This window comes from Haemaphysalis longicornis, unplaced genomic scaffold (genome assembly GCF_048455015.1).
Source record: "Haemaphysalis longicornis isolate Haplotype H1 unplaced genomic scaffold, Haemaphysalis longicornis Haplotype H1 scaffold_1, whole genome shotgun sequence".
Classification (NCBI taxonomy): Eukaryota; Metazoa; Arthropoda; class Arachnida; order Ixodida; family Ixodidae; genus Haemaphysalis; species Haemaphysalis longicornis.
The window spans coordinates 51,949,864-51,977,504 of NW_027526203.1; the positions used below are offsets into that span (position 1 = coordinate 51,949,864).

At 48.9% G+C, this 27,641-nt stretch overlaps 1 protein-coding gene across 1 annotated transcript; it reads right to left on the reverse strand.

Moving 5' to 3' along the window:
* Positions 1-108: 108 nt before the first annotated feature.
* LOC144164119 (uncharacterized) lies at positions 109-21,108 on the reverse strand. The gene is made up of 3 exons (XM_077694664.1): positions 20,895-21,108; positions 2,260-3,684; positions 109-127 (listed from the first exon to the last, which is right to left on the reverse strand). Exons 2-3 carry the CDS (start codon positions 3,120-3,122, stop codon positions 109-111), a joined length of 882 nt encoding a protein of 293 aa, XP_077550790.1. The 5' UTR covers positions 3,123-3,684; positions 20,895-21,108.
* Between the last annotated feature and the right edge of the window lie 6,533 nt (positions 21,109-27,641).

Here is a 27,641-nt window from a genome sequence, read left to right on the forward strand (position 1 = left end):
GTAGGCGCTCGTGGCGCATCCGCCCCACTTTCGTTAATGCGTGAAACGTTTCGATGCAAATGCTTACACGCACAGCAATATTTTTACTTTTTATAAGTATCCTTATTACTACTTAATGCATAAACGGCTTCTGCGTATTTGTTTTTTGTTTTTTATTTTTGTGTGACGTCACCGGAAGTTTTGGCGTTACGGCGTTTTGGAGACGGAAACACGCACTCTAGACACAGCTTACAATGTTACATACACAGATGATGCATAGTTCGAGTTTTGTCCACTTGATCATTTCAGAAGAAGTGTGAAATATTTAATTCTGCCAGGCAACACATTCATTACGTTAGAGGTAAATGGTAATAAGGACAATCCATGTTGGTTTATATACACAGTTACTATCGACACACATCCCAAGAGGCATTGTCAATGTTTTGCAAGCAGACGATGGCAGATTATCTTAATGATTGGGATACAAGAAGGATGCAGGCCAGTGGTGATGGTTAACTGCCAGGAACGTAAATTCCTTTCAGGAGGTATACATTTCCTTGCGTCAGATGGGGAAGGCACACTTAATGCAAAACGATAAGAGACGAAAACAAAATGCCCAACCACAGAAGGCCTAGGGATGTGCCTGTACTTTTATTCACTTCCAGCGTCGACAGAGCGAAGAATTCAAGGTATATAAGATTACCATCCGCGTCGAAGTAGCCGCCGCTGCACAGGTGGCAATGAAAGACATAACAATGCACCAAATGTTTTGTTCGACTTCTTACATCGGAAATTGTCCAGTACGCAAGAAACCAAGGCTTGAACGAAACGCGTACACCAAGTGTGCTTCCAGCACAACCGACACAGTGGTGGCAAGAATACATGCCATGAAACTTTCAGTCATACAGCAAAGGCCAACTTCAGTCATAAAGCAAATAAGCACAAGTATAGCAGCAGCCATTGACCACCTGTCACATAAGGATTTCCCGTTTCAGGTAGAATTTCAACAAACACAGATGCAGCAGCATTCATTGAGTTGTCACAGTAAAATCTTAACAAACACAGGTATAGCAGCAGCCGTTGGCCACCTGTCACATCCGGGTTGCACGTTTAACGTAGAATTAAAAAAAACCAGGTATAGCAGCATCCATTGGCCGAGTGTAACATTAGGGTTTCATGTTTAGGGTAGAACCTTACCAAACACAGGTGTAGAAGCAGCCGTTGGCCACTTGTCACATTAGGGTTTCACGTTTAAGGTAAAGCCTTAACAAACATAGGTACCGAAGCAGCCGTTGGCCTCCTGTTACATTAGGGTTTGGCGCTTAATGTAGAACCTTAACAAACACAGGTATAGCAGTAGCCGTTGGCCACCTGTCACATCAGGGTTGCACGTTTAACGTAGAATTTTAAAAACAGATATAGCAGCATCCATTGGCCGAGTGTAACATTAGGGTTTCATGTTTAGGGTAGAACCTTACCAAACACAGGTGTAGAAGCAGCCGTTGGCCACTTGTCACATTAGGGTTTCACGTTTAAGGTAAAGCCTTAACAAACATAGGTACCGAAGCAGCCGTTGGCCTCCTGTTACATTAGGGTTTGGCGCTTAATGTAGAACCTTAACAAACACAGGTATAGCAGTAGCCATTGGCAACCTGTCACATTAGGGTATCACGTTTGATAGAACTTCAATAACAAAAGTAAAACGGTTGCCACTGGTGGCTTTATGAGCTTTGTTGACCCCTACACTGTGAAACCTTACGAAGAGAAATACTGAAACACGAAGAACATGGTGACAGCAACACCGTTTTGCTAACTTTAGGACTATGAAATCCATCGTGAAGCCTCAATACACAAAAATACAAGAACTCAAACAGCAAACATTCCATGGCACCTTCATGACTAGAGTGGCGGCGAAGTCTGTCCAAACATGGGACATCAGGATCTTCTGGGTAGAAGCGGTCGGTTTAGAGACTAGCTGCAACGACTATTTATACATGCTGACTCCATTGGTGCCTATTGCAGTTTACTCGTTGAGTAAAAGACCTTGGACAAAAGGAACACCTAAATGGCCTGTCGCCTGTGTGTGTCAGAACATGAATCTGCATGTTGTACCTTAAAACAAAGCGCTTTCCACAGACGTTGCACGCGTGCGGCCTTTCACCAGTGTGATGATTGAGATGGGTAGCGAGGTTCCCCTGCCTTTTGAATGACACGGGACAAAGGTGACACTGGAAAGGCCGTTGATCGCTGTGCTTCGCCATGTGAGCGGCCAGATGCCACTCGCTCGAAAACCGCTTTCGGCATACGCTGCATTCATGCGGCTTCACCCCAGTGTGCCATTTCAAGTGCTTTGAGAGGTACCCAGGCAGCACAAAAGCTTTTGGACACAGGTGGCATTTGTAGTACTTTCCACCATCGTGATCCCTCACCATGTGTTGCACGAGGTTCCAACTGATTGAGAAGCATCTGCGACACTCCTTGCACTCGTAAGGTTTTAGGCCAGCGTGAAGCTTGATGTGTAGAGCTAGGCTTTTTTCCCAACGGTACGTCTTAGGGCAAAGATGGCACTCGTAGGGTTTTTCTTCGCTGTGCGTCCTCATGTGTTTGATGAGGCCAGCGCGCATAACGTATCGCTTTTGACAGATACTGCATTCATGCGATTTTACACCGCTGTGCCATTTCAAGTGTTTTGTAAGGTCACTGTGCTCTGAAAATGCCTTGGTGCAGACCTGGCATTTGTGCGGCTTTTCGCCCATGTGGCGCCTGACGTGAACCTTCAAGTACCAGCTCGTGGTGAAAGATTTGTCGCACATGGGACAAACATGTTGCCTTCCTTTGTCAGCGTGGATTCGCATGTGAGACTTGAGGTGCCCGTTGCGGTAAAAGCGCCTCTGGCAAACGACGCACGCATAATTCCTCTCGCCAGAATGCCTTTTTACGTGCGTACTGAGGTTTGCACGGGATCTGAATTCAGCTGGACAGAGGTGACACTGCAAGGGCTTTTCACCAGTGTGTATTCGCGCGTGCTCTGCAAAGGATCTTTTGTCAGATAATTGCTTTTGGCACACACTGCACACAAGCGTCTTCTTACTCTTTTCTTTCTTCGGATCGCTAACGAAACGCTTCAGTGTTGTACGAGCCATCGCGAATTAGTAGCTGTAATTGGCAGTAGATGAAGCGTCAGTCTGGAAAGAGAGTCGAGCACCTCTGCCTGAGTTAGAATGTTTGTCTAGCACCCTCTTGGCCCCAAACGCTTGTGCATGTATATCCCGACAAAAGTTTATCCCGCAGCTTGCTGGTTTACAAGCATTCGGTTAAGCACACATGATGTAATCACTCGCTTGAACGCATTGCGGGGCAACAGCAAAAGGAGCACAGTCCTTTGCCACAGTATAATGATGTTTAGTTGGGAGCCTTGACGTGTGGACAGTGTTCTCCGGTAGATCTTCAGGGATGTCTTCACAGTACCGAATGATACTAACTGCACTTCGCTGAAATGGTCTAGGCGAGGTCAACGCAAGGCTTCTAGTTTTAGGTGAACATAGTCGCAGGATGAAGTGTGCTAAACGTGAGGTCGCTAAGGTCACAGCTGGCAGAGTTGCATTGTCGCAACCAGCATGCGACACACTCTTCCAGGTGTTCGACGATCGCTTGCTAGTTGGCCCGGGTATGGTGATGGTGGCTAGTAGATGTGAGTGGTCAAACCTGTAAGAGAAAAAATGGGTCACTTTGGCTTCTCGTGGAAGTGCGGTCCAGCGAAATTAAGTATCCTTTGATCATAGACAGTTTTAGATGCGGAGCAGCTTATGGTCGCGCCTGTTCCCTCCACTGTTGTGCGTCCCGTTGTGCGGCGTTCACACCCCCACTGCGCATGTGCCTCCTCCCCCTCCTCTGCTCTCCTTGTCTTATCTCCTCTCCTCTTCGGCATTCCTCCTCTCCTCTTCTCTCCTCTCCGGCATTCCTCCTCTCCTCTCCGAAGCTCCTCTCACCTCCGGGATTGCGCAACGAATGGCAACACCTGCGGCTCCGCGCGCGATAATGCGAAGCAGCTTAGGGTTAGAGGCGCGACGGTAGCCGCTGCATACTCCGCTGGGGGCGCCACTGTAGCCCACGGTATAAATGACGCGCGCGCGCTCTCCGCTCCCCTCAATCTCCTCCCACAACGCCACGATCGAACTGAAAACTATACTCGGTTACAAATCAAGAACGGCACCACCTCATGTAGTGCACCACCGCTAAAGCGCCGGACCCGCTACGTCAGTGCGTGCGCGTTTTGAAAGGGGTTTGCTATGAATGCGTGATATCGTCTGCCTTGTCTCACGCAGTTTGTCGTCACTGGAGTCGTTTATAAGCATATTAAGTCCAAAAAATCACGGGAACAGCTCACGCCATGTTCAAAATATTCCCAGTAACGCCCTACTTGCACCGCGCGGAGAAACAACCGGCTACGGTGATAAGGCACAGCGGCAACTTTTGGTGCCGTTCTTAAAGGGGTCCTGAAATGCCTTCCGCCGATGCATGGATGTACATGTAACCAAATAAAGCAATGTATTAGCAATCTCCTCCTGCAAGAATTTTGTTAAAGCGATGAGTATTAGCTGAGAAATCGTAAATCAAAAACCGCGAATTATCGTCGCGCCGTATTTCCTCCTCCTTTCAACTGTTTCTTCGCTGTTGGCCTCCCCTCCCATGATGCTCCGCTCCTCAGCGGTGACGTACTTCCGCTATTGCGCTCCCACAGACTGCCGTCTGCTACGGGCCGGCTCTTTCGGCTTTTTCATCTCTGTAGACACCATGGACACAGGCTGGAAAAGCGAACGAATGACCTGGCCGCATGTGTGCGGCCTGGCCTTGCCCTTTCCCGGTGTACGTAGCTGCAGGGCTGCAGTTGGTATCGGCGGCGAACTCGCAGCCGCGTGGGGAGAATCGTGCGCTCGTTCCCTTTGGTGCATCGCGCACTGTTTATCCAAAAAGCCCCGCACGGGGCACCTTGAGTATTCATGGTGACGGTGTTGGCGACACCGCGGACCCCGAGCCCCCAACATAAACTGTAACCTACCGTGGTGATGTGTTTAAAGGTGAAGGGTAGAAGCCTCAAACGGTGGTCGTCGGAGCCCAGGTCAAGCTCCGGCGGATGGGCTCCCTGTCTGTTTACCAGGCAGGGAGCTCCGGGACCTCTCAGGCTATCAGGGTAAGGTTTGAGAAGAAAGTACCCCCGTCCCCTGCTTTTTTCTATGCTGTATGGAAAATTCAAAACCCCCCTCCAAACGTGATCGGTCCCTGAAAAGGGGCCGCACCGAAGTATCTTTCCCTCCACTTTCAAGCAGTAGCTTCCCAAAGCCAGACAAATACTCTCGTTTCCTTGTTATCGAATCTCTTGACTCAGCCCGCCCTCTTGCTTCACAATCAGTATTTTTGATTACAAAATACCTTGATGGAATAATTGGGAAAACCTACAATGCCAAAAAACAACGCACAGGTGAAGTCCTGGTTGAAGTAAAAAACCAGCAGCAGGCAACCACACTTCTTGGTCAGACGAAAATGGTCCATCTGGACATCCGGGTCACACCCCACCGCAGCCTGAATAGCTCGCAGGGTGTGATCTCTGAGGCAGATCTTCTTAACGAGACAGATGCCGACATTCTTGAAGGTCTAAAGGATCAGGGTGTCACAGCCGTGCGCCGCATCACGATGCGTAGAGATAATAAGTTAATCCCCACGAAACATATTATCCTGACCTTCAACTGCTCCTCACTTCCTGACCATATCAACGCAGGGTTCATCCGATGCTCCATTCGTCCTTACATTCCAAACCCGCGCCGCTGCTTTAAGTGCCAGCGGTTCGGGCACGGAACCAACTCCTGCCGTGGTCGTCTGACCTGCGCAAAGTGCGCTCAGCATGATCATCCTTCTGATAATTGTCCATCGTCAACCCTCACCTGCGCCAACTGCCAGGGACCCCACGCCGCCTACTCTCGAACGTGCGAGAAGTTTAAGCAGGAGAAGGCGATCAATAATGTGAAGGTAACTGAGAACATCACCTTCCCAGAGGCGCGGAAGAGGTTCGCCTCTTTCCCCCTGGGGAGGTACGCCGACGCAGCTCGCCGGGGGGCGGAGCGGCGTCTGGTTTCGGCGGGGACCCAGTACCGCGAGTCGGACTTGGTCCCGCCCCCGCCCCCCCCTGGGTTGCCTCTGGCAGCCCAACCCGCCACCGCACCGCCTGCTAAGTCAGCAGCGGCTGTGGTGGCATCCACGTCCGTTGGGGATGCTGCTGCACCCTCTGTTTCCTCCTCTCCACCGGCCCGAAGCACATGCGAGGGCCCGGAGGAGATGGAGCTGGAGGAAACCGCAGCAGTTCCCACCTCCGCCGCACCGCCTGTGACACCCGGGGCGCTCCTGACGCCCTCGGCGGTCGTGGCCAAAACGAAGGGCACCGCAAAGGGTGCCAGGTCCGGGGGGTCCGGTACGCCGGGTACCCCTTCCAAATCAGATGATGACTTGTATGTGGGACCCTTCCTGTCTGCTTCGCAGTGGAAGGAACGGGTCCCCCCATCTAAACCTCCAGAGGAGGTAAAGAAACCCCGTCCAAGAGTCCAAGCCCCGAAAGACCCTACATAAATAGTCACACTCCAGTAGCTCTAATACATAATAATGGGAAGAGAAAATATCGTTCAATGGAACTGCAGAGGCCTTCTAAATAATCTTGACGACGTCTATGAGATTCTGCATGCTAATCAGCCAAGTGTAATGTGTGTTCAGGAAACACACCTGAATTCCACGAACACAAATTTCTTGAATAGTTACCTGGTATTCAGAAAGGACAGGGTTGGCTGCACACACTCTTCTGGCGGTGTGGCCATAATCGCCCGCAAATCCTTAGCATGCCACCCTGTCACCTTGAACACTATCCTGGAGGCTGTGGCAATTCGAACGATAATATTTAGTAGGTTGATAACGGTATGCTCCATATACATTCCTCCTGATGTTTCACTTTTAAGCTCTGACTTCGAGGCGCTGGTTGACCAGCTGCCCGAACCATACATCCTGGCAGGCGACCTTAATGCTCACAACACTCTTTGGGGCTCTTCTCGCACGGATGCCCGAGGTCGCCTCATAGAGAAATTCCTTACATCTTCAGGAGCATGCCTTTTCAACAGTAAACAGCCTACATACCATAACATAGGACACAACACATACTCATGTCTTGACTTGGCTATTGGTTCGGCAATTCTCTTTCCATGTCTTGAGTGGGGAGTGGGCACTGACCCATATGGCAGTGACCACTTCCCCACTTCACTAACATATATGGGTAACGGCCCAAGCAGTTCTTCTTCCCATAATAGGTTCAATGAAGCACGAGCTAACTGGAACACATTTACAGAGACATCGAAACTACACCACACATCCATAGGACACCTACACGTTGAGGAAGCCACCCAACTCCTCACGGCGCACATCCTCGACGCCGCCGAAAAGTCCATTCCCCACGTCTCTGGTGCCCCGCGCAACCAGCGGAGGCCGTGGTGGAATGAGGACTGCAGGCGGGCGCGAGAGGCCCAGAACAAGGCGTGGGGTATCCTTCGTCGGTACCCCACGTCGGGTAACCTCATTTTGTTCAAACGGGCCAAGGCGTTAGGAAAACGTGTGCGCCGTGAGGCAAAACGAGAGAGTTGGCGTACATTCATAACATCAATAAACTCCTACACAGACACACGGAAAGTATGGACACGTATACGCAAACTCAAAGGACAACAGACACACAGCCTGCCCCTGGTTAGTACAACAGGGGACACACTTGAAGACCAGGCTAACACACTCGCACAACACTTCCAACACGTTTCCAGTTCAGCACACTACACTAGCACTTTCATGAAACACAAACAATTGGCAGAAAAGAAGTCTTTACTTGATAATGATAAGTCAACCTCCTCTTATAACTCGGAGTTTTCACTTCATGAGCTGAGGACCGCTCTGAGCACCTGTAAACCCTCAGCTCCAGGCCCAGACAACATCACATATACAATGATACAGCACCTACACTCAGACACTCTTCTAACACTCCTCCACCTATATAACAAGATTTGGCTTTCGGGGCACATTCCAAACTCTTGGAGGGAGGCTATAGTTGTAGCTTTCCTGAAAGAGGGGAAGGATCCTTCCTTTCCCGCTAGCTATCGACCCATTGCTCTGACGAGCTGCCTTTGCAAGCTTTTCGAGAAGATGATTAACCGAAGGCTTGTGTACTTCCTGGAGTACAATGGACTTCTCGAGAGCTGCCAGGCAGGTTTCAGGGCAGGGCGATCTACACATGATCAACTCGTTGCCTTAGAATCCTACATCAAAGATGCATTTATTCATAAACAGTATTGTATGACAGTATTTTTCGATATTGAAAAAGCGTATGATACTGCATGGCGCTATGGAATTCTTAGCGACCTTAAGTCTTTTGGTTTGTCAGGCAACATGTTAAATATTCTTGCAAGCTACATGTCGGAGAGAACTTTTCGTGTGAGAGTGGGCAATAGATATTCCCGAGTTCACGTCCAGGAAAACGGTGTGCCTCAAGGGGGCGTTTTGAGCTGCACTCTGTTTATTATAAAAATGAACTCGCTGGGAAAAGGATTGCCACCAACCATTTCTTACTCGTTATATGTAGACGACGTTCAAATCTCCTTCAAATCATGTAATCTGTCCGTTTGCGAGAGGCAAGTCCAGCTTGGTGTCAACAAACTCGCTGACTGGGCAGACAGGAATGGATTTAAGCTTAATCCAGAGAAGTGTACCTGTGTTGTATTTTCAAGGAGGCGCGGAATCCATGCTGATCCTAATATTAAGCTTAAAGGTGTCTCAATCCCTCTCAAAAAGGAACACAAATTTTTAGGCGTGGTGCTAGATGAAAAACTGACATTTATTCCACATATAAAACACCTGAAATATAAGAGCCTCAAAACCATGAATATTCTGAAGGTCCTTTCGCATTGCTCCTACGGAGCGGACAAACAAATACTCCTCCGCGTATTTACCAGCCTTATTGGCTCACGGTTGGACTACGGGAGTGTCGTCTATGGGTCCGCATGTAGAACGGCTCTGAAAATGTTGGATCCAGTGCTGCACTTGGGTCTCCGTCTTGCATGTGGAGCGTTTCGGACGAGTCCCATTGAAAGCCTGTATGCAGAGTGTGATAAGTGGAGCCTTGAACATCAGCGTTCGTATACTTCATTGCTGTATGCTATTAAGACGACTTCTGTAAAAAACCACCCATGTAGTTTTATCATAAGCAACACCTCATCCGATCCGTTGTTCGCAGCACGGCCATCGATACCCGCTCCTTTCTCTATCCGAGTGCGAGCCCTCGCTGAGGAACTAGGGATTTCATTTGAGGAGAGCATGAAGTGTTCTATTGCTGACCTCATTTCGCCTTGGGAGAGGTCAGCAATTTCGTGTGATATTTCTTTTAAACATATCAACAAACGAAATGCGCCTAGAGAACTTATACTACAGCACTTTCTTCAGTTACAACACAAATACCCCCACACCACTTTCTACACCGATGCTTCGAAGTCTTCTTCAGCCGTCGCATGCGCTGCACACGGCCCAAACTTTACCAGTACGAAGACGTTACACAGAAATAGCAGCATTTTTACGGCCGAAGCATATGGTATCTTATTAGCAGTACAACACATTACACAAAATAGAACAGAACACTCCATTATCTTTACAGACTCTCTAAGTGTGGTAACAGCCCTACATTGCTTCAGACCTACAAAAAACATTGTCCTCCAGCATCTAATCAAAGCTTTAACCTTTGCTCATCACTCAAAACTGAAAATAATTGTTTGCTGGGTTCCAGGTCACAGTGGCATTCTGGGGAACGAAATTGCTGACCAGAGTGCCGCTGTAGCTGCTCTCCGCAGTAGCATAGATGTACCATGTGTTCCCTACCTCGACCTGAAGCCACTGGTACGGAGCGCCTTGCGCAAATCTTGGCAGGAAACATGGGACACACAAACAGAGAACAAACTCTACACTATAAAGCCACACTTAGGTAGATACATAACAGACAAACAAGACAGACACAAGGAAGTAGCCTTAGCCAGGCTACGGATAGGCCACACTTATGTAACACATTCACACTTGCTCACTGGGTCTCCGAGACCCGTGTGCAGCAGGTGTGGAGAGGGCCTATCCGTAGTTCACATACTAATCACATGCAAGGCACTCCACACCACACGACGCAAACACTTTCCAGAAATCTACAGACAACAAATCCCACTCCACCCATCGCACTTCTTAGGCGATGAACCAATGTTTACTGTCAAACGGGTTTTTAATTATCTATCAGAAGTTCAATTTCTGAATCTCATATCGTATCATGCATAATCACAACCTGGCCCTCTACACCAGCCATCCTCATTGTCTTTATTTGTTTTTACTTCAGGTGTTATTCACTTTTAGTATGACTTGAATCTGTGGTAGCTAACCATCTTTTTTTGGCGCTCTTTGCCCCAGTTGGCCTTGCGCCATTAAAATGCAACCATCATCATTATCCAAAAAGCGCGGTCTCAGATGTGGCCCCGCTGGTGCCGGGTGTTATTTTGCGGTGGTTGTAATTCCTACTACCGGCGGCATGTGAAAAAAGACATTTTCAACCGATACAGAACCCGTGCACAAAACGCGCCGGATCGGATCGCTTTATCAGCGGCGATGAACGTGAAGGCGAAGAGCAAACCAACGCTGCACTCGATCAGCGAGAACCCGTGTTCTGACAAGCTGCACCCATGTGTTGCATTCAACACTGACGGGAAAGCGTTTGTTTGCACTTGTTTGGATAGTCGTAAAATGTCCAAACACTCCGGCACTCCGCTAGCAGATCAGCCGGCGAGACATTTCGGAAAACATTTGACAGATGGCGCCGTATGCATTAGTGTGTCGCTACGCAAAACTGATGAGACGCTCTACTAAAACTCCCATCGCGGTGTCACGTAGCGGGACGCAAAAATTTAGCGTTTAGCGTATGCAAAGGCCACAAACGCTGTACTAAAACTCTATTAGCAGCAACATAGCGTGCGTATGTGAAACCGCTTGCGTTTACAAAGCTGCACGCCGAGCGCGTACGTTTCAAACCTAGTGGCATCGTTTAAATACACTGGCAAGCACAGTGTAACGTAGTCAGATATCAACCGTATGCTCAGGCGACAAGCAAGAGCTTGTTTTATGTGGGGCGGAGATTGCGCATAAAGGCCCGTTCGCACTTGCGACGAAAGCGAGTGAGAGCGGCAGGAATTCCGTCGCTTTGTCGCGCGACGATCGTTTTTGTCGAATGGTCGGAACAAATTTTGGTTGCGCGACAGAATTCCCGTCGCTTTCGCTCGCTTTCGTCGCAAGCGGGAATGGAAAGTTCTGCCGCTGCCGTCTGCTACGCAGCTCGGAGGTAACCGCGCGATCTGCTCGGGCCGGATGAACGCGCACACTCCCGCACGGCAGCGCCCCAAGCGGCAGACGGCCGCGTACATCGCTCCCGGCGCCCGCCTGGAGCCCGCCCTCGGCACACTAGCCAGTATATTTCAGGCACTATAATGGAGGAAAGATTTTTTGCTTCCGATGAACCTAGTTCTTTGCCCCTGTGTTTTTAAATACGTGAAGTGGTTAGACGTCGTCCTCACGCAGCTCTGTATCGTCGTAGCATCGCTGATTGACCGAACGAAGCTTGCAGCTAAGCCAATGCAGCGACCGAAGCTGTGTGTGTGTGTGTGTGCATCGCCTCCTGTGTGTTGTGGACGCGTTCGTTTCGCGATGAAATGCGACATTGTACTTCTGCGGGTGGATAGTGCTTCCCATGGTCTGGATTATCTTTCTCGAACGACGTACCACTCAACCTCGCATGGGGTATGTGCAGTGTGCCTGGCTAAAAGCCTTCTCGCTTGCGCGCCAGAGTTGTGACTTGCTGCTCGTCCCCGCAAACCGGTGTGAGGTGAGTGCCGTATTTACGACGGGCAGGAGGAGGCAACTCATCGTCTGTCAATCGCGGTTCAGACTTGCAACGCATGTTGTGACGTTGCGTTCGTTCGAAACGCATCTCTGGATTGTTTTGAAGTTGAATAAAATGTACGCGTCAAACCCGGGCATTCGGCTCAGGGCGTTCTCTGCGATTGCACCAAAGAAGTGCCACGGGACTTTCTTTATGGTACGTACTCACGTAAGATAAAATCCACGTCGTGTTATGGCCGTGTTGCATTCAATACAAACGGTTAAGCGTTTGTTTACACTTGTTTCGTTTGTCGTAAAATGTCAAAGCACTCCGGCACTCCGCTGGCAGATCAGCCGGCGAGCCGACGCTGAGCAGACGACTCATCTCTTTGCCGGAAGTGCGTGAAAAAGCCGCCCAATTGGCGGTGAGCGCGAACACAGGCGGCGCTGCGAAGCGCGCCTCCGTGACGTCAGCTTAGGGATTCGCGCATTTGTCGTCTGCTTCACTCAGGATCGCTCTCCCTGCTGTTTCTTTGCGCTCAGTCAACGTCTGATGCTTGTCCGCACCAGAATTGGCGTGTGGGTAACTTTTTATTATAATAATAGGCTTAAAATCGCAGCTCATGGTGTCAATTAAAGTATAGTTTTGGATACCGCTACGGGAGAAATATTGCCGGCGCCACCCCATTCCTTGCGAAGCCGGTCCTGTGCGGAGCGCGAAGAATCGGAGCTAGGCGTCAGCTTCTCATGTAAGCATTCGAACAAAAGGAACAGTCAGCTGCTAATAACCGGCAACAGCGAAAATGGAAGACCAAAACAAATTCTAGGCCTTCAGGGCTGTCGGCTTTGGCAGAACGCATCACGATTCCGGGTAATCATATGTAAGGTAAAACAGTTTTTGCAACCTTGCCGAACGCTCTAACGCGTTTTGTCACATCACTTTACGTTGTCAAGGCATGAAAGTTTGCCGACATGCACTATAGACTGCAAAAACTGTAGGTTGAGTTCCAAATAACCCAGTGTGTATATACGCGCGTGCTGATTCTATACCAGTCATCTAACCAGTATGGAGGTTTATTGAGCAAAACGAGTCACGTCTTCGTTAAATTTATAGTAACATATATGTTTGTTAAGTCCTGGAGAGATATTTCGGAATATTTTGCACAGCCACATCTTCCCGATATTCGGATATGAGTTATAGGAAAAGTGCACTCAAGACGAGGAGGAGGAGGAGGAAGGGGAGGAGGGGAAAACTTTGTTTAACAAATAAATCGATCTGGTTAGTGGGTCGGGTCCTCAGTCCAGGACAAGAGAGTAAAAGTAATTTTCTTCAAATCATAGAACGCTATCCCGAGTAGAATAGGATTTGTTCTTCGCGCCTGGAAGGGTTGAAAAGCAATAAAGAGCTACTTGGAATTCTTCTTCGGTTTCGAGTCTTGTAATATATGCAGGTATACTATTTATTACGTTAGTTTGCGAGTATATCATGCCTTCAACACCGTAATCATGTCATCATTGTTCGAGTTGAGAGTCAGTTCGTTATGATAACAATATAATTACGATAGAAATTCGGAGCACGAAAGCCGCCTTCGAGTACTGTGGACCACGTTGTTTAGGGCGCGATCGCGGTGGCGTAGCACAAACCTTCTCATTGTATTTGCATGTGAATAAAGAAAGCACGCTGCGGATATGTACCTTCTTGCACGCAGCTGTAATGAAAGCGAATTTGTGAAGAAGGGAATGTATGCCATACAAAATGAAGGAAATATCCACACGACCTTTGTGAGGCTCCCAAACACCCCGAAACCTCCTAATAAGAAGTTGGTGACGGCGCAGGAAAATTAATGCGTTGGGCAGAAAAAAAAAGCAAGAAACATTAATCCGATACAAGACAACAACGAAAGAAACAGAAGAAAGCCTGCTGTGCGATGAGCGTGTAGAGGCCGCTGCTTGGTACGTAGTATTAGACTGTTGAGTCTTCATAGGAGCATCTCAAAAATACTGCAGGGAAGCCTACGCATTTTGAATACTTATCGAGAAGCTCTGATCGCTGATCCTCGCGAATAAGCAAGAAAGGACGAGCTACACACGATCTTCTGACCGATACTCTGAAGAAAGTTGTTCTCTATCTCTTCGTGTGTTGCAAACTTGTGGGGGATACAGCTTCAAATTATTCAGATGCGTCAGTAGCTGGCAAAATAACTGAGTCGCTAGAAATACGCTCTTTAGCGCACTACAGCAACGAAGCGGGCGATTTCTAGCCCAGGCACTGTTGCCCCTCACAAGCGGAGTGTAGCAGACGACAGCGGCGCGAATCCCTAAGCCGACGTCAGAGCCAGGGGGCGCCACTCAAAGATCTCACCGCCAATAGCAGGATGTCTAGCTCATGACGAACATCTGGGAATCGATGATGTAGACATGTGAAGATGGCGGCGTCCAAAAACACGAAGGAAAGGGTGAGAAAAAAGCGACAAACTTTGCAACAAAAGTGTGAGCTTTCCGCTGCGCGTAAAAGAGTAATACTTGGCACAGGTGACGTTGGCGACCCAATCTAGCGATTGCGCTAGTTCATTTAGTGTGCTCAAAATGCCTTTCAGGGCCCCTTTAAGTTGTCACCGAGTATAGTGGGAACTTGAGTCGACCCCATGGCTGCTTCGCATACTACTCAGGGTTCCCCTATAGGAAGATGGTGAAAATGTTTTTCAATAGGCAAATCACGCGAGGGGGTGACGGCGATTGCAACGCAACATTTACCGTGGACGTGCCCTTCATTGGAAGCGGTCAGAACACGACACCTTCGAGGCACAGGCCTCCACCCTGGCAGACCACCTGACCTTCATCGGTGGATATGGGGACACCACCGCCGCTCCCTCGCGTTTCTTCGCGAAACGGGAGTAAAGCTATACTTGTAACACAGTATTTATGCCAACGGGCATACTATCGCAATAAAAAAACCGCCGATAACTTGGGGAGGGAAATAACAGCGCGAAACCACTCCATAAGAGACTTAGATTAGTAGATAAAGAGTGTAGACATGCCATAAATACTCTGTAGGAGGGAAATGATACCCCATGTCCTCCCCTGAGAGCAACGATTGGATGACACATGATCTTTGCAAACATGATGATAGAAAGTAAGTGATTTGGGGTGTATACATCGACAACGCACTCTAGCCCCTGTATGCATCTCCCGCATGCGTTCAGAGCGATATACCCTATTCGGAAAGTAATCGCGAACAAAGCGCGTCCATGTACGAGATCCGAGTAGGGAGAGGGGGCGCAGCTGCAACCGAGGCGATGCGGATGGTGGAGGGTGGCATCGGCGCTGTATTAGAGCAGCAGAGAGAGGGATAGGGCGCCGCAGAGCAGCAGCGGAAATTTAGGGAGGAAAAAGAGAGTGTGGCAACGAACACGACAAAGCTGTTCCCGCCACTATTCACATTGACGCTGCCGGCCAGAAAGACAAAGGAGTTTGGTGCACTCCTCAACTTCACCCCAGCTGAGCATGAGGTCGCGGGTTCGATTCCCGGCCGCGGCGGCCATGTTTATGATGGAAACGGAAAGCGAAAACGCCCGTGTGTACAAGATTTCGGCGCGCGGTAAAGATCCCCACGTGGTCAAAATTAATCCGGAGCCCTCCACTACGGCACGCCTCATCGCCTGCGTTGCGTCGGCGCGTTAAACCCTACAATCAATCCCCAAGAGTGTTTTCTTTTCTTTTCTTTTCAATTATTTTAATAAAAATATACATCGCTGTTTGATTTCTTGCGATAGCAAATAAGAAATACTTGTTGAAGACAAAGTTTTCACCAAAAGATGCAAAAACCACTTTTGCCCGATAGACTTCGGGGCGCAATTCCCATGAGTCCAATAGTACCGGAAGGTTTTAGCAGATGGCGGGCGGCCAGTGGAGCGCCGAAAAATTGAATTGGCTTAAGCAAAAGTGTACAGTATTTACCGCGGTAAGAGAGATACGGAAGGGAAAATAGTGTGAGAGTTGGTGGAAAACAGAAGAGAGGAATTATGTGGGAAGGGCGGAGAACGAGTATCGTCTCTCGGCGTCGTTTGAAGCCCACTGAGAAACATGGTTAAGTAGCGCGGCATAGACGGTACAACAAGGCGGTACAACTAAGAAGAGAACACACAGATGTAGCGCTCGACATGACTTTAAATTTTTGCCACACTCATAAGAAGATATGCAGGAATGGCGGATGCGTGAACATGGCCAAAGCAACAAGAAAAAAAATCGCGACGAAGTCAAGTGGTTCATTTTGTTACGCAAGTGGCAAGTGCGTATATAGATAACCTATTTCTTTTTTAGATGCGAAGCATCTCATGTTTGGGAGCAGTGGGCGGACCGGCTGACCAGCTCGGACCTTGCGGCGCAACAAGAAGTCGTCGCTAGAGCCCGGGCAGCCAGCCAGGACCAGGGCATCCCGGACTAAGGTTGCCCCCCGCAGGGCTGGTGCCCCTGCCATCTAGCACCAAATTTGCTCGTTTTTATTAAACGTTTATTTCTCTCTTCTCTCTCTCTCATGGTTGGGGCTGTGTCCCTCCCTCCCTTGTTGTTGTCCGCCGTCCGCACTCTACTGCGCATGCGCGTCTCTTCAGCCCCGTCAGCGTTTGGCCTGACGTCAGCGCAGTACACTATAAAAATAAATAGTTAGGCGGCGCCCGGTTTCGATCCCACGACTCTCTGGCCGCAACGGGAGGTATACGTGGCGCTCCTCCCACTGCGCTACAAACCGAGACGGGAGCATGTGCAACGAACGCACCTTATGTCCTTCACTCATTCAAACTACGTCAAGAAGCTACTGATACAACGAAGGCACGCGAAGCTGAACGTCAACGGAAACGACGAACTGAAATCTTTAGAGGAGGATGTTGAATTTCCCGTGGGGAAGCTGTGGCGGGAAGCGCCACGCACCTTGCATCTCAACCAGAGAAGAGGACGAAGATGGCGGGCAGCGGGGTAGGAGCGTGAGCACGCAATAAAGACGAAAACCAGGAGGTGTTCGATCAGGTAACGCGGGTATCGGTCTCTTCGCTGTCTCTACATTTCTCTGTCTCTACATAAGGGTTCACACTAAGTTCACATCATGCTCCGATAAATGAAACAACATAACAGCAACACAATGGAACCTACACAGATCCCCCATGATGCTTTGAATCCTCCTCATGGTTCCCCACGGGAAGATGGTGTAATTTTTTTGACAAACTTATAATTGCCGTGCTTACATAGTTATCACAAGCTTTCATAATGACCGTCTATTCCGCACCCAAGAATACTAAGCCCTCCCCGCTATACGATGCCGACTTAGCCGCCACCATCCTCCTCCCACCCTATGGCGTTTTATCTCAACGCAGTAACCGTCTATGACTGAAACTGCCGTTCGTTCAACAGTAAAAAAACACAACTTGGTCACTAAATCCCCATTTCCTTAATGCACATCATCGCGCTACAAAAAACTGATACCCCCAAAACAGTCATGACGAAATCCGCATCGTCGGGACAACAGCAAGACAATATACGGTAAGCCATTGCTGCACACTCGAATATCTACAACAGAGAGGTGTCACCTATGCCCACCAGGAATTCACACTACTTGTCCACCGCCCACGCAAATGCGACCGTCTTCCCGAACCAAACCCTGACCTACCCGTCACCACAAGCCTCTGTTCCCGTCCCACAAGTGATCACTCTTCGAATACTCGGCGTTTACGCACGAGCAGGTGGTTCGGGAGGCGTTCTTCTACCGTGATACAAACTTACCGTCACACCGCTTACACATCTCACACTAAGAGTCTGAAGACAACGCCACAGCCTCCGAGAGCAAGACACCTGCCGACTTGTTCCAGCAATCCTGGACAGTCGCATCATACATGGGTCACCGTATGTCCAGCTGAGGCAAAAGGAACACTCCAAACTCATGCACTAATTCGCAATACATACAAAATTTCTGTATGACTCCCTGCATTCCTACGCCGACTCGGCCTCCACAACTCACTGCCCGAACTCCCAGCGCAGCAAGTCGACCAGCTCGATCGCCTCTCCCTCACCCTCATGGGCCGCTCCGTTCCTACTTCATTGAACATCCTACAACGGAAGTCCCCACAAATCAGCACCGACATCAAAGTCTCACCTATTCCGCGCCATATGCACTGCTTACAACGTCGCTCGAAGACAAGCTCGCATTGGGCTCCTACAGAAACATACCCGAAATCACTGACAATAGATACACGGAGGCCGCAACCTACTCGCTCCGAAGAGATCATGCAATGGTTGCCGTCAATCCATGCTTACATCCGTCATAACCGCCAATACAAACACCACTACCGCAAAAGAGAGGGCCATAGCCCGAGCTGACGCCACAGCCACCACTAGATATGCAACCATCCTAGCCGACTCGCAGCAAGCTTGCCGGAATTTTCTGACCCAATGCATTTCACCCCTCGTTCTCAAGACTCACCAGACAATCAAGACCCTGCCTTAAATCCAAATCGTGTGGACCCCAGGTCATGTCTCACTTCCAGGACATTAAGCGGCTCACGCCACTGCCCGCGATATACTACTCCGGGCATTCCCACAGGGAATGGGCGACCCCCTTTATCCTTCTAATTCCTAGCCGATGAACCAATAAACTCCACCGCTACCGCCAGAGTCGCCAACGTTAACCCTCCCCCCACCCTTCCCTCAACACCTTCGACGCCTGACTACAGCGCAGACTCCAAACCCAAACGTTTTTCAACACCCCTATCCTTCAGCACACATCTCGCGCTACATACCCTTACAACTGCCCAATTTCAACATACGACGTACCATCTTGTATAGGCATGCGCCGACCATCCAATTCCCCTCCCTCACTCCCCTCGAGAGCAGTGAGTGCGGGCTGACCAGCTCTCAGCTCGAGAATCAGAAGCGTGTGATCTCCTCGGATAAAGCAGCAGCGGTCACTCGCGTCTTTCTGAACTAAGAAGAGGCCCTCCACCTGTACTATTCCTGTCGGCTCATATAAATGTTTCTGCAACGAACACATACCCGCACGGCAACTTCCTCCAGGCCACCCACCCCACCTCCTATTCCGCCACCCGTAAGTACTGTCCCCAACCCTGCACACTGTACCACATGATCTGGGCGTGATCCCGCACCCCAGCCCCCCCCCCCCCATCCCCTCCCCCAACCATGAGCAGTGGGAAGGCATGCTAGTCAACCCGAAACCCGGAGAGCAGCTTCAAGTGGTTGGAAGGGCCCGCATAGCAGTGACCGCTCAGGGGCTTCTGGACTGAGAAGACTCCCCCTCTCCATGACTACAGAATTAAGCTAAATTCCTCCTCCTCTTCCAAGAACGACAACAACTGGGGGTGTCACCAACCTTAATTTGTTTTTTTCTCAAGCAACACTTCCTCTTCCTTATTTATTACTGCAATGCCCTGTACCACAGTGGTGTACCAAGATATATTTTGTGGGGGATAATATAGCCCCCCCCCCGGTAAAAATAAAAGTGTAAAAAGGGGCACCTGGGCCCAAACAATGCATGAGTCAGTTCTCTGCTTTAATAAAGCCAATACATGAGATGCCTCACTCGCTTGAATGTCTACATAAAAATAATGTCTACATAAGCGTGCACACAGGACTCCCAGGAACCATTATTAAACAAACTGACACTGTTCCTGCCTAAGGTTTGATTGATTGATTGTGGGGTTTCAGGCGCAGGAACTAGACAGGTTAAGAGACGCGCCATAGTGAAGGGCTGCGGATTAATTTTGACCGTTTTAATATACCTATGTTGAGTGTAAATAACATGGGCGAAAAAATCTGAAAGGAGGGGAGAGCGGGGGTGCACCAAGAAACTTTCGGGGGGTGTCCTGACACCCGAAACGACCCCCCTGGCTGCGCCCATGCTGTACCACACAGGAAGCTTATCACAGGCAGAGCCGTTTCTGTTGGAAAGCTCACTTAGACCGACAATGAGGTGATCAACCGATATCACCCGGTGACGGTCCTGTAGAATCATTGAGACTGCAATATATCCCTTTTGAGCGAACTCTGAGTGGTTAACACGTAACGCAATGACGTAACGCAAGCACGGCGGAGCTACTGCGTTGAGCCGCGGCTTCTCGGAGCAGACGATTTTGGCAGTTCTAATATGAATGTACCGGTCATGTCTTTGTCGTTGGATCGCCGGCGGAACAACAAATAATGTTGACCCGTACGAATTGCCTCAGTTCACATAAAAACATAAAATATAGTTTATATAGGTTTAGTTTAAACGTCAACCCAAAGGCAGCCCACAATGGAATGTACAGCTGCCATCAAAAGTAATTGGAACAGGGTCTCGTAAATTTACAAGACCTTCTTCTTCTGGAATCTGCCTGCCTGCATTGTGTGCATTTAATGGAGTACTCCCTAACAGAAAAAAGCTTCCTATAAACCGCTCATGGCTGTGATAAAGCCAGTAAGACAAATATTTTGTGATATTCACAAATCCTTGTATAATTACTGATGACGGCACCCGTACGCCACAATAAAACGGACGCGAAACAGACGTTTTCAAAACAGACGAACTCCAGAATGCCTCCCCAGGTCATTGACGGAAGTTTAGCTGAATATGTCGTCCGATAACGTATTCTAGGCAATTTTAGATGAGGAAACGAGCGGCTTCGCAATATGTGAATTCAGTGCCGGGACAATTCTCGTGGCTACACCACAGCAACGCGGTAACAGTTATTTGCGGAACTTATGGTTATGGGTTACTTTTCAATTTGAAACGCGACCCACCAACGGATTTCGTGCGCTAACCAAAGTGATCCACCTTACTCGCATAACCAGACAGCTGAGACGCATGCTTTTGTGTTCTTTAGAGGGCCGCAAAACTTGTATTAACGCGCTTTCCAAATCAAGCTGTAAGCTAACGGATAGGGATAAGGTTCATGCTAAAACCAACTTACCTCTTGACATCACCAGCAAACGCGGGAAGCTGGTCGAGCGCGCTTTGTCGCTGCGGTCACAGTTGGCGAGCGCGGAATAAATCCATAACCTGTAGCAATGCGAGGGAATGGCAGCACCTAGCTATATTTACGTACAAAAGCGCTGAAAACATGAGTCGTCGGAGAAATCACAGGCGAAAACCCAGGAACGCGCTAACCGCGAACCGAAGCAAACGACCGCCGAACAGTAGCGACTAGACTTGGCTATGGTGAAGGCTCGTTAACTGCCCTAATTTGGTTCTTGTTTCAGTTTTAGGCCGTGCTCCACTGGAGTTGTTTCCTGGTATAGTGTACGTTCGGCTAGCCGTTACCGAGCGGAAAACGTATAAAGAACGTGAATTCTAAATTGGCGCAGTAACGAAGCAGGGTAACCGAGTCCATCCTCTCCCGTTCTTGAATAAAGTGAACGTGATTGCGTTTATTGGCGCACTGAGGCCCCTCCTGTAGTGTGAATTGTCTCACGATAAGAGTTGAACGATGCTTGTATTCAATGGCTATTTTTAATTACAGTTTGATAGCTTTACGGTGATCAGGGACGCAGGCACAATTGAATAAAATGTAGTTTTTTTCACGGAGTTTTTAAAGCTCAGTGCTTTAAAACTCGCTTTGCTGTAACAGACTATAAGCAAATTTTTCTACGTTTTCCCGACAAGTTTTCTCACGACGCGGAGTTTAATCACGTTCGTTGCCGCAGATATTCTGCGTTCAACGTTTCATGGCAACTCATATGATCCCACCTCTTTCGCATCATAGCGGCGTAGCGGTTTCAAAAAGTGGCCTTAGAATTGAAGCAAAACAGCGCGAAAAAACGAAGGACGAGGGAGAACACACACACGAGCGCTGTGTGTGTGTTCTCCCTTGGTGAATGAGTTGCGCTGCAACTCATTAGTGAATGAGTTGCAGCGAATGAGTTGCTGGTGAATGAGTTGCAACTTGGTGAATGAGTTGCAACTCATTCACCGTTGGTGAATGAGTTGCGCTGGTAAGTTCTCAAAACAAGAAAGCGTCGCTTTAAAAGAAAAAACAAACAACGAGATATTTTAGAAACAACAACAAACAGTTCAGCAGGCACCAGGCGCAGGGTGTCGGAAGGAAATGTTTTTTAATTGTGGTTGTTGTTTTGTTTCATAAATAAAAGTATCGTTCCGGTTCAGCTTCTGAACGAAAAAAATAATGACGCTTTACAAAGGTCCATAACGGTTTGTGGTAGCTCGGAAGAAAAATTGAGAATTATGAAATTGTGTTGGGTAAATTGAGAATTATGAAATTCTACTAAAACGTGAAGTGATGTTTAGCAGCTTTTTTTGTAAACATGTTCGTTTAATAGCCTAGCTGCACAGAAAAAATCCCGACACCTACGCACACCTTGTCGTATACCTGTTGATGGCGCAACTGCAAAAGATGCTCTAATAAGTTTCCATCCTGGTGAAACGAGAATACAGGACAGCAGTACTCATTGTATGTCTTCCAAGTTTGATAGAGGCGCTGCCCTAGATGAAAAATCCTGGAGCGGTATTCGTTCTGGGGAACCACAATGGGGGAAATTACGCAATTTTACGTGCGTAAACAATTGTCACAATTGTTAGGTATACAAGTATACAATTATTAGGTCCAAGCCTCTAGAAAACCAATGTGCTACTCACGTGCGCTAAATTACTGAGTAGGCCATCTTGGTCTTAGAAGAGAACACTAAAACTCTAATGAGTATATGTGAGACAATTGAAAATCCTGCTGGGCGCTTTGTTGCCAACTAGTATTGGGACGATATTTAAGCTACAAGTTCAGAATGCGATGTATCATAAATTAGGGCTAACCTTTTCTCTGTGCTTAATCTAAAACTGATTGCGTGCACGAGGAGGTAGCAACGAAATAAACATAAATACCTTCAGCCCCTTACGTACGCATCCAAAGCAAGGGATAATAGCAAGAAAATTGATGAATATCCGTAGCGCACACCCGCAGTCCAAGCGTCTTTTTTAAATCCTATTAAAGATAAGAATGCCCTGCCCAACACCGTTCTGTCCACTTTTTATAAAACGTTTTCCGCTGCTCTCCGGCAGCACGCGTACATGGCTTGTAGCTGTTTTCATTGAGTGTGCTGCCGTAATTCGCTGTTTGCGCTGTTAATTACGTTACGGCTTAAATCACGCCATAAACTGTATTGTTTCTGATATATTAATATGTCGTGTTTCAGAATATTCGTTTTCAGTCATGTATTACACCCCCTTACAAAAAAACCGCAAGGGTAACATAGGACGCGTATGCGATTCTGGCCGCGGACGAAGTTTTGATGGTAGGAGCAAAAAACGAAACTGTCTGTGGGTCCAGGTTTTGGTGCACGTGAGAATCCACAAGGAGGAAAAATTAAGCCGTAGCCCTCTAATACGTTGCGCCTCGTATCCCGGGTGTAGCTTCTGTGGGTAATACGCCAGAATGTTTTGTAGCGTGCGTGAGCTACACTGGCCGAGGTGGAGCAGTTTCGCGTGGCTCCTGAAGAGCCGTGCTGCGCATGCGCGAGGAGCAGTGACGTCTCACGGCGCACAGAGCGTTGCTCGCTGCCCGGCGTCTCTCACACACCCCACGCGCTCAGCGTCTTCGCCAACCTCCGTTCCACACGTGGCGGCCGGGTCCACTTGGTGATCATGCGAGGGGCGGCCGGGTGTGGAACCGATGGCCCGTGCGTCGCAGCAACACCGGCGTGCGCCTGTGGAACCAGCTTAGCTCTGGGGCGATTGGTGACGCTGCGCCGGAGACGCTTGATAAATATACACGTGTCACATAATTCGTATACCGTGTGTGTGTCACTAAAGCAGCAGTAAGCGTGATAATCAAGCTAACCCTAGACAACCAGGAAAGCTAAGAATAACCAGCTGAACCTTAGTTCATGCTACGTGTATCCTGGCATAGCCGAGCTAAGCCACTGGTAATTTTTTTTAGCAGCGGAGCGCTTTTAGGGCTGGCCTTGACGACAATCTGTCCTGGTAAGACGTCACGCTCCCTCCGGAGAAGGTTTGTTGGAGTAACAGAAGCCGCTTCGCCGTATAAAAACTTCACAGAAAAATAAAGAAAAAGTCGTACGCCTTTCATACTTTGACATAAGAGGGCTTGTAGTGCCCCCCCCCCCTGCCCTGGTGAAATTGTCTTACCATAAATGCAATTGTATTTAGAGGGAAAGCCTACTTTAAGGGAATCGGACTAGATTTGGTGTGTGTAAGCGGCCTTTCCCACTTTGCCTGTTGCACACGGAAGCATGGTCGCCTACGGATGGAGTATAATAACCAAAAACGGCTAGAAATGTTGTGTTATCGAAGTTATCCCGAAACGATGACGTCACTATTAGCCCATAAGACAACTCTACCATTACGGCGACTTCAACTTCCCATAAACAGCTAGTTTCCAGTGAATTTCTAAACGTTAGAGAATTGCTGTATGGTGTCGAAACAATGCCATCTGCGGAGGGAGTATGACTATAGAAAACGGCTGTATACTTTTGTTTTACCGAAACTATTCGGAAGAAAATTATATGACGATTAGCCGATCAGACGATTCTAACAGTACGCACAAGCAAGAAGTCGAAACTAAGTGGAATCTTTGTAAAGGCAACCCAAAGCTCCGCTGTATCAGCAGATTTCACACTGGGTGGAACTGGGTTTAGTTTTTATACCCTCATATCCTTCGAAGACCTTCCGTCACCATCTCGCACTCTTTTCCCATCATCCAATCGCTCCTCGACCTCACCTTCTTCGGCAAATTTTTACTCTCCCTCTTTCCCTTTCTCCCTTCGTTCGGTCCTTCCCCTCCACATTAGTCCTCCCATCTCACTTCTCTATTCTCCTCCCCGTCACCACTCTCCTTCCATTTCTCTTCCTCCTCCTGCTCATCTACCACTAATAGCACTGCTGCCCTCCTCCTCTCCTTCCCGCTACTCTTTCACGTCCTCCTCTCCTCCTCATTCAGCTTTTCTCTCTCCATATGGCGCTCTCAATGGTCCCCTTCCGCCCTTCACACTCCTTCCCCCGCCGATCACTCACACACAAATTCCCAGTGTGTCAGCAAGGAACAAACGCCGCAATGTCCACGCTACAGTTACCCCAGTACCTTTATAAAAACCTGTACCTGTTTCTAAGATAGAGATTGTATAATTACATTTGCCTGATATGCTATGTTTTTATCATTCCACTCCTGCTTGGGCCTGATTCTGGCCTGCAGCATTGTCTAAATAAAAAAAGTGGCCGCGTATCTGCTCCTTTCGTTGCAAATGTCGTCAAAAGACGATAGTCTTTGTAGACATTTGCCAAGGCAATGCCCCTTTTTGCTTTCCCGCTCACCTCTCATGCTGTTACTGTACCGTCGCGCTCATTCCAAGGTAAACACACTAAAGGTTTGCGCAAGGCGATTTGAATTTACCGCGTTTCACTGCTACAGGACGGGTTCGTCGATACCAGCGCTGCAGTACGGCGGAGACGCGCGTGAATGGAGGCGGCCGGCTAGAAGGTTTATAGCATAGAGTTTCTCAATATTACCTAGAGCGGAAAGTGTCGCTGTGATCGCACGCCGACATGGGAATTGTGGGTAGTGTGCGAATCGGATTGGCATTAAGTGGCTAGTACAAAAGGCTATGGATTAGGCTTCTCGGCTCGGAAGTGCTTGTTAGTTCTGTTTTCGGTATGCTTTACCGTTTTCGGGATGCCGCTTCCTGGCATTAAATGGCTATCACAAATATGTCTGATTAACAGCGTGATTAGCACTTAACGCATGTGCTCGCGTTAGCGGCGAGTTTCTTAAGATGAAGGGGTGACCATATGCAGTGACGGCGACAAGCGACGCCGAAAACGTAACTCAAAAGGTACAACAGCAGAGTGTACTGGGTGACAGCGACAAGCGAAAAAAAATTAATACACTGCCGCCAATGTACTCTGTCGTCGTCGCTCGTCGCTACAGTTCACTGAATCACCGCTCCCGCTCGCTTGTGGGCTGCTTCTGGCCAGCAAAAAGCGAGCGAGGGTCCCAGCGGCATCATACCAGTTGCCGTCGCCGCCCACACTACAGCCACAAAATAAGCTACGCTAGCCCACACTATCCGTTTTCTGCACACATTCAGTTACGATTTTCGCATCGCTCGTCGCCGCCGCTGCGTTTACTTTCTCCTTGAAGCATACACTGCCTTGGCAGGCGCAATGGGGCAACATACATAACAACTCGACAAGCCAGTATTTATTTGCCATTTGAAGCATGCAATTTCATAATGCTTTGCCCGTGTACGCGTACTTGAAGACTTACTTGCGGTAACAGGCTTCACTTCTACGTTAATTTATACCTGCTTAGACAAAACAAATAAATACAACGGGATTATATCATTCTCGCATCGGTAATGCTGCATCGCCTGCCAAGGCGCGTAGCATACGATAATGAGACTAATGAGAGGGAGCAAGAACACAACTTTAGACAATATAAATAATTTTTTTCACCTAAATATTACAACAAATCAAAGAAAACTTCACCCAGTTTGAAGAATGTAATAACTTAAAAATATATCCGAGACGGCCCGCTGTATCTGGCAGCGTGAGCCAAAGGCAGGACTTGTACTTTTTTTTTCTTTGTAACCCTCTAATTTGTTTTGGAGCATAACACCTCGAACACAGTGCCTTACACAAAACAAAATTTGTTGACAGCGGCACTTTCGGCAGCAATGTTTTAAACAAGAACTCAATTTGCGTAGCCACAAAGTCATTGCCGGCCAAGCCACGCCGAACTCCCGGCCGAACTACACACTATGGCGGCACTCATGGAGGCGTAGAGCGCTTCCGCCGAATCACGTTGACGCTAGCGCCAGATTCCACTCTAGGTAAGCTAGTGAGAAACTCTATGGTCCCGAACACCACACTGCCATATGCAGATGATCGCTGTCAACTCCCTACGATCGCTGCAATCCAGGCCGTCGTTCGCAATGAAATAGCAAGCATGGGAATCCATCAAGTGTGCAGTATCGGGCATCCCCATCCTCCTCTTACCCAACAGTTTTCGCCGACCACGCACATGGGCCCCCAAGCGCCTTTTGGTAACCGCCGCCGCAATCCAGCTGAATGGCGAACTCCTGACGACAGACCAATATGCTTCAACTGCTCCCTATTGGCCACATCGCTCGTTACTGTAGGAGCCGCTGGACTCCACCCCCGCCCAATGCGTCACATCGTTACGGCTCTCGGCCTTTCTCCTACGGCTACACTCCCGATGCGTAGCGCCGTACTTCCCCAACCTCGGATACCCAACACTTGAATGCAGACCCTGTGCACACCCGGTTCAACCGCTCACCCTCGCCCCAACGCCGCCAGTCCCGATCACCGCAACCTCGCCGCTCGTCACCGATTCCAGACCGTGCCGCCCGGTACTCTCCGGAAAACTAGGCAGTGCAGCTCCCAGAGGTGATGCTGCATTCCCGACCCGGCCCGAAAATCCTCTACCTCCTCGTTCTGGAAAGCACAACTTATTAGCCCTTCATGTCGATGATGTCCCGGTAACTGCTTTAGTCGATACAGGTGCGCAGTTGTCCGTCATGAGCTCGTCCCTTCGCCGCTGCCTACGGAAAGTCCTCACCCCTGCCCCGTCCCGTGTTTTGAGAGTTGCCGATGGTGGGATGACCACCGTAGCCGGAATGTGTACTGCGCGTGTTGGACTGGCCGGCCACCAAATCCCTGTTATGTTTGCTGT

What these genes read in the sequence shown, in the direction of transcription:
- LOC144164119 (XM_077694664.1), bottom strand. Translation starts at nt 3,122, where the DNA reads ATGGCTCGTACAACACTGAAGCGTTTCGTTAGCGATCCGAAGAAAGAA.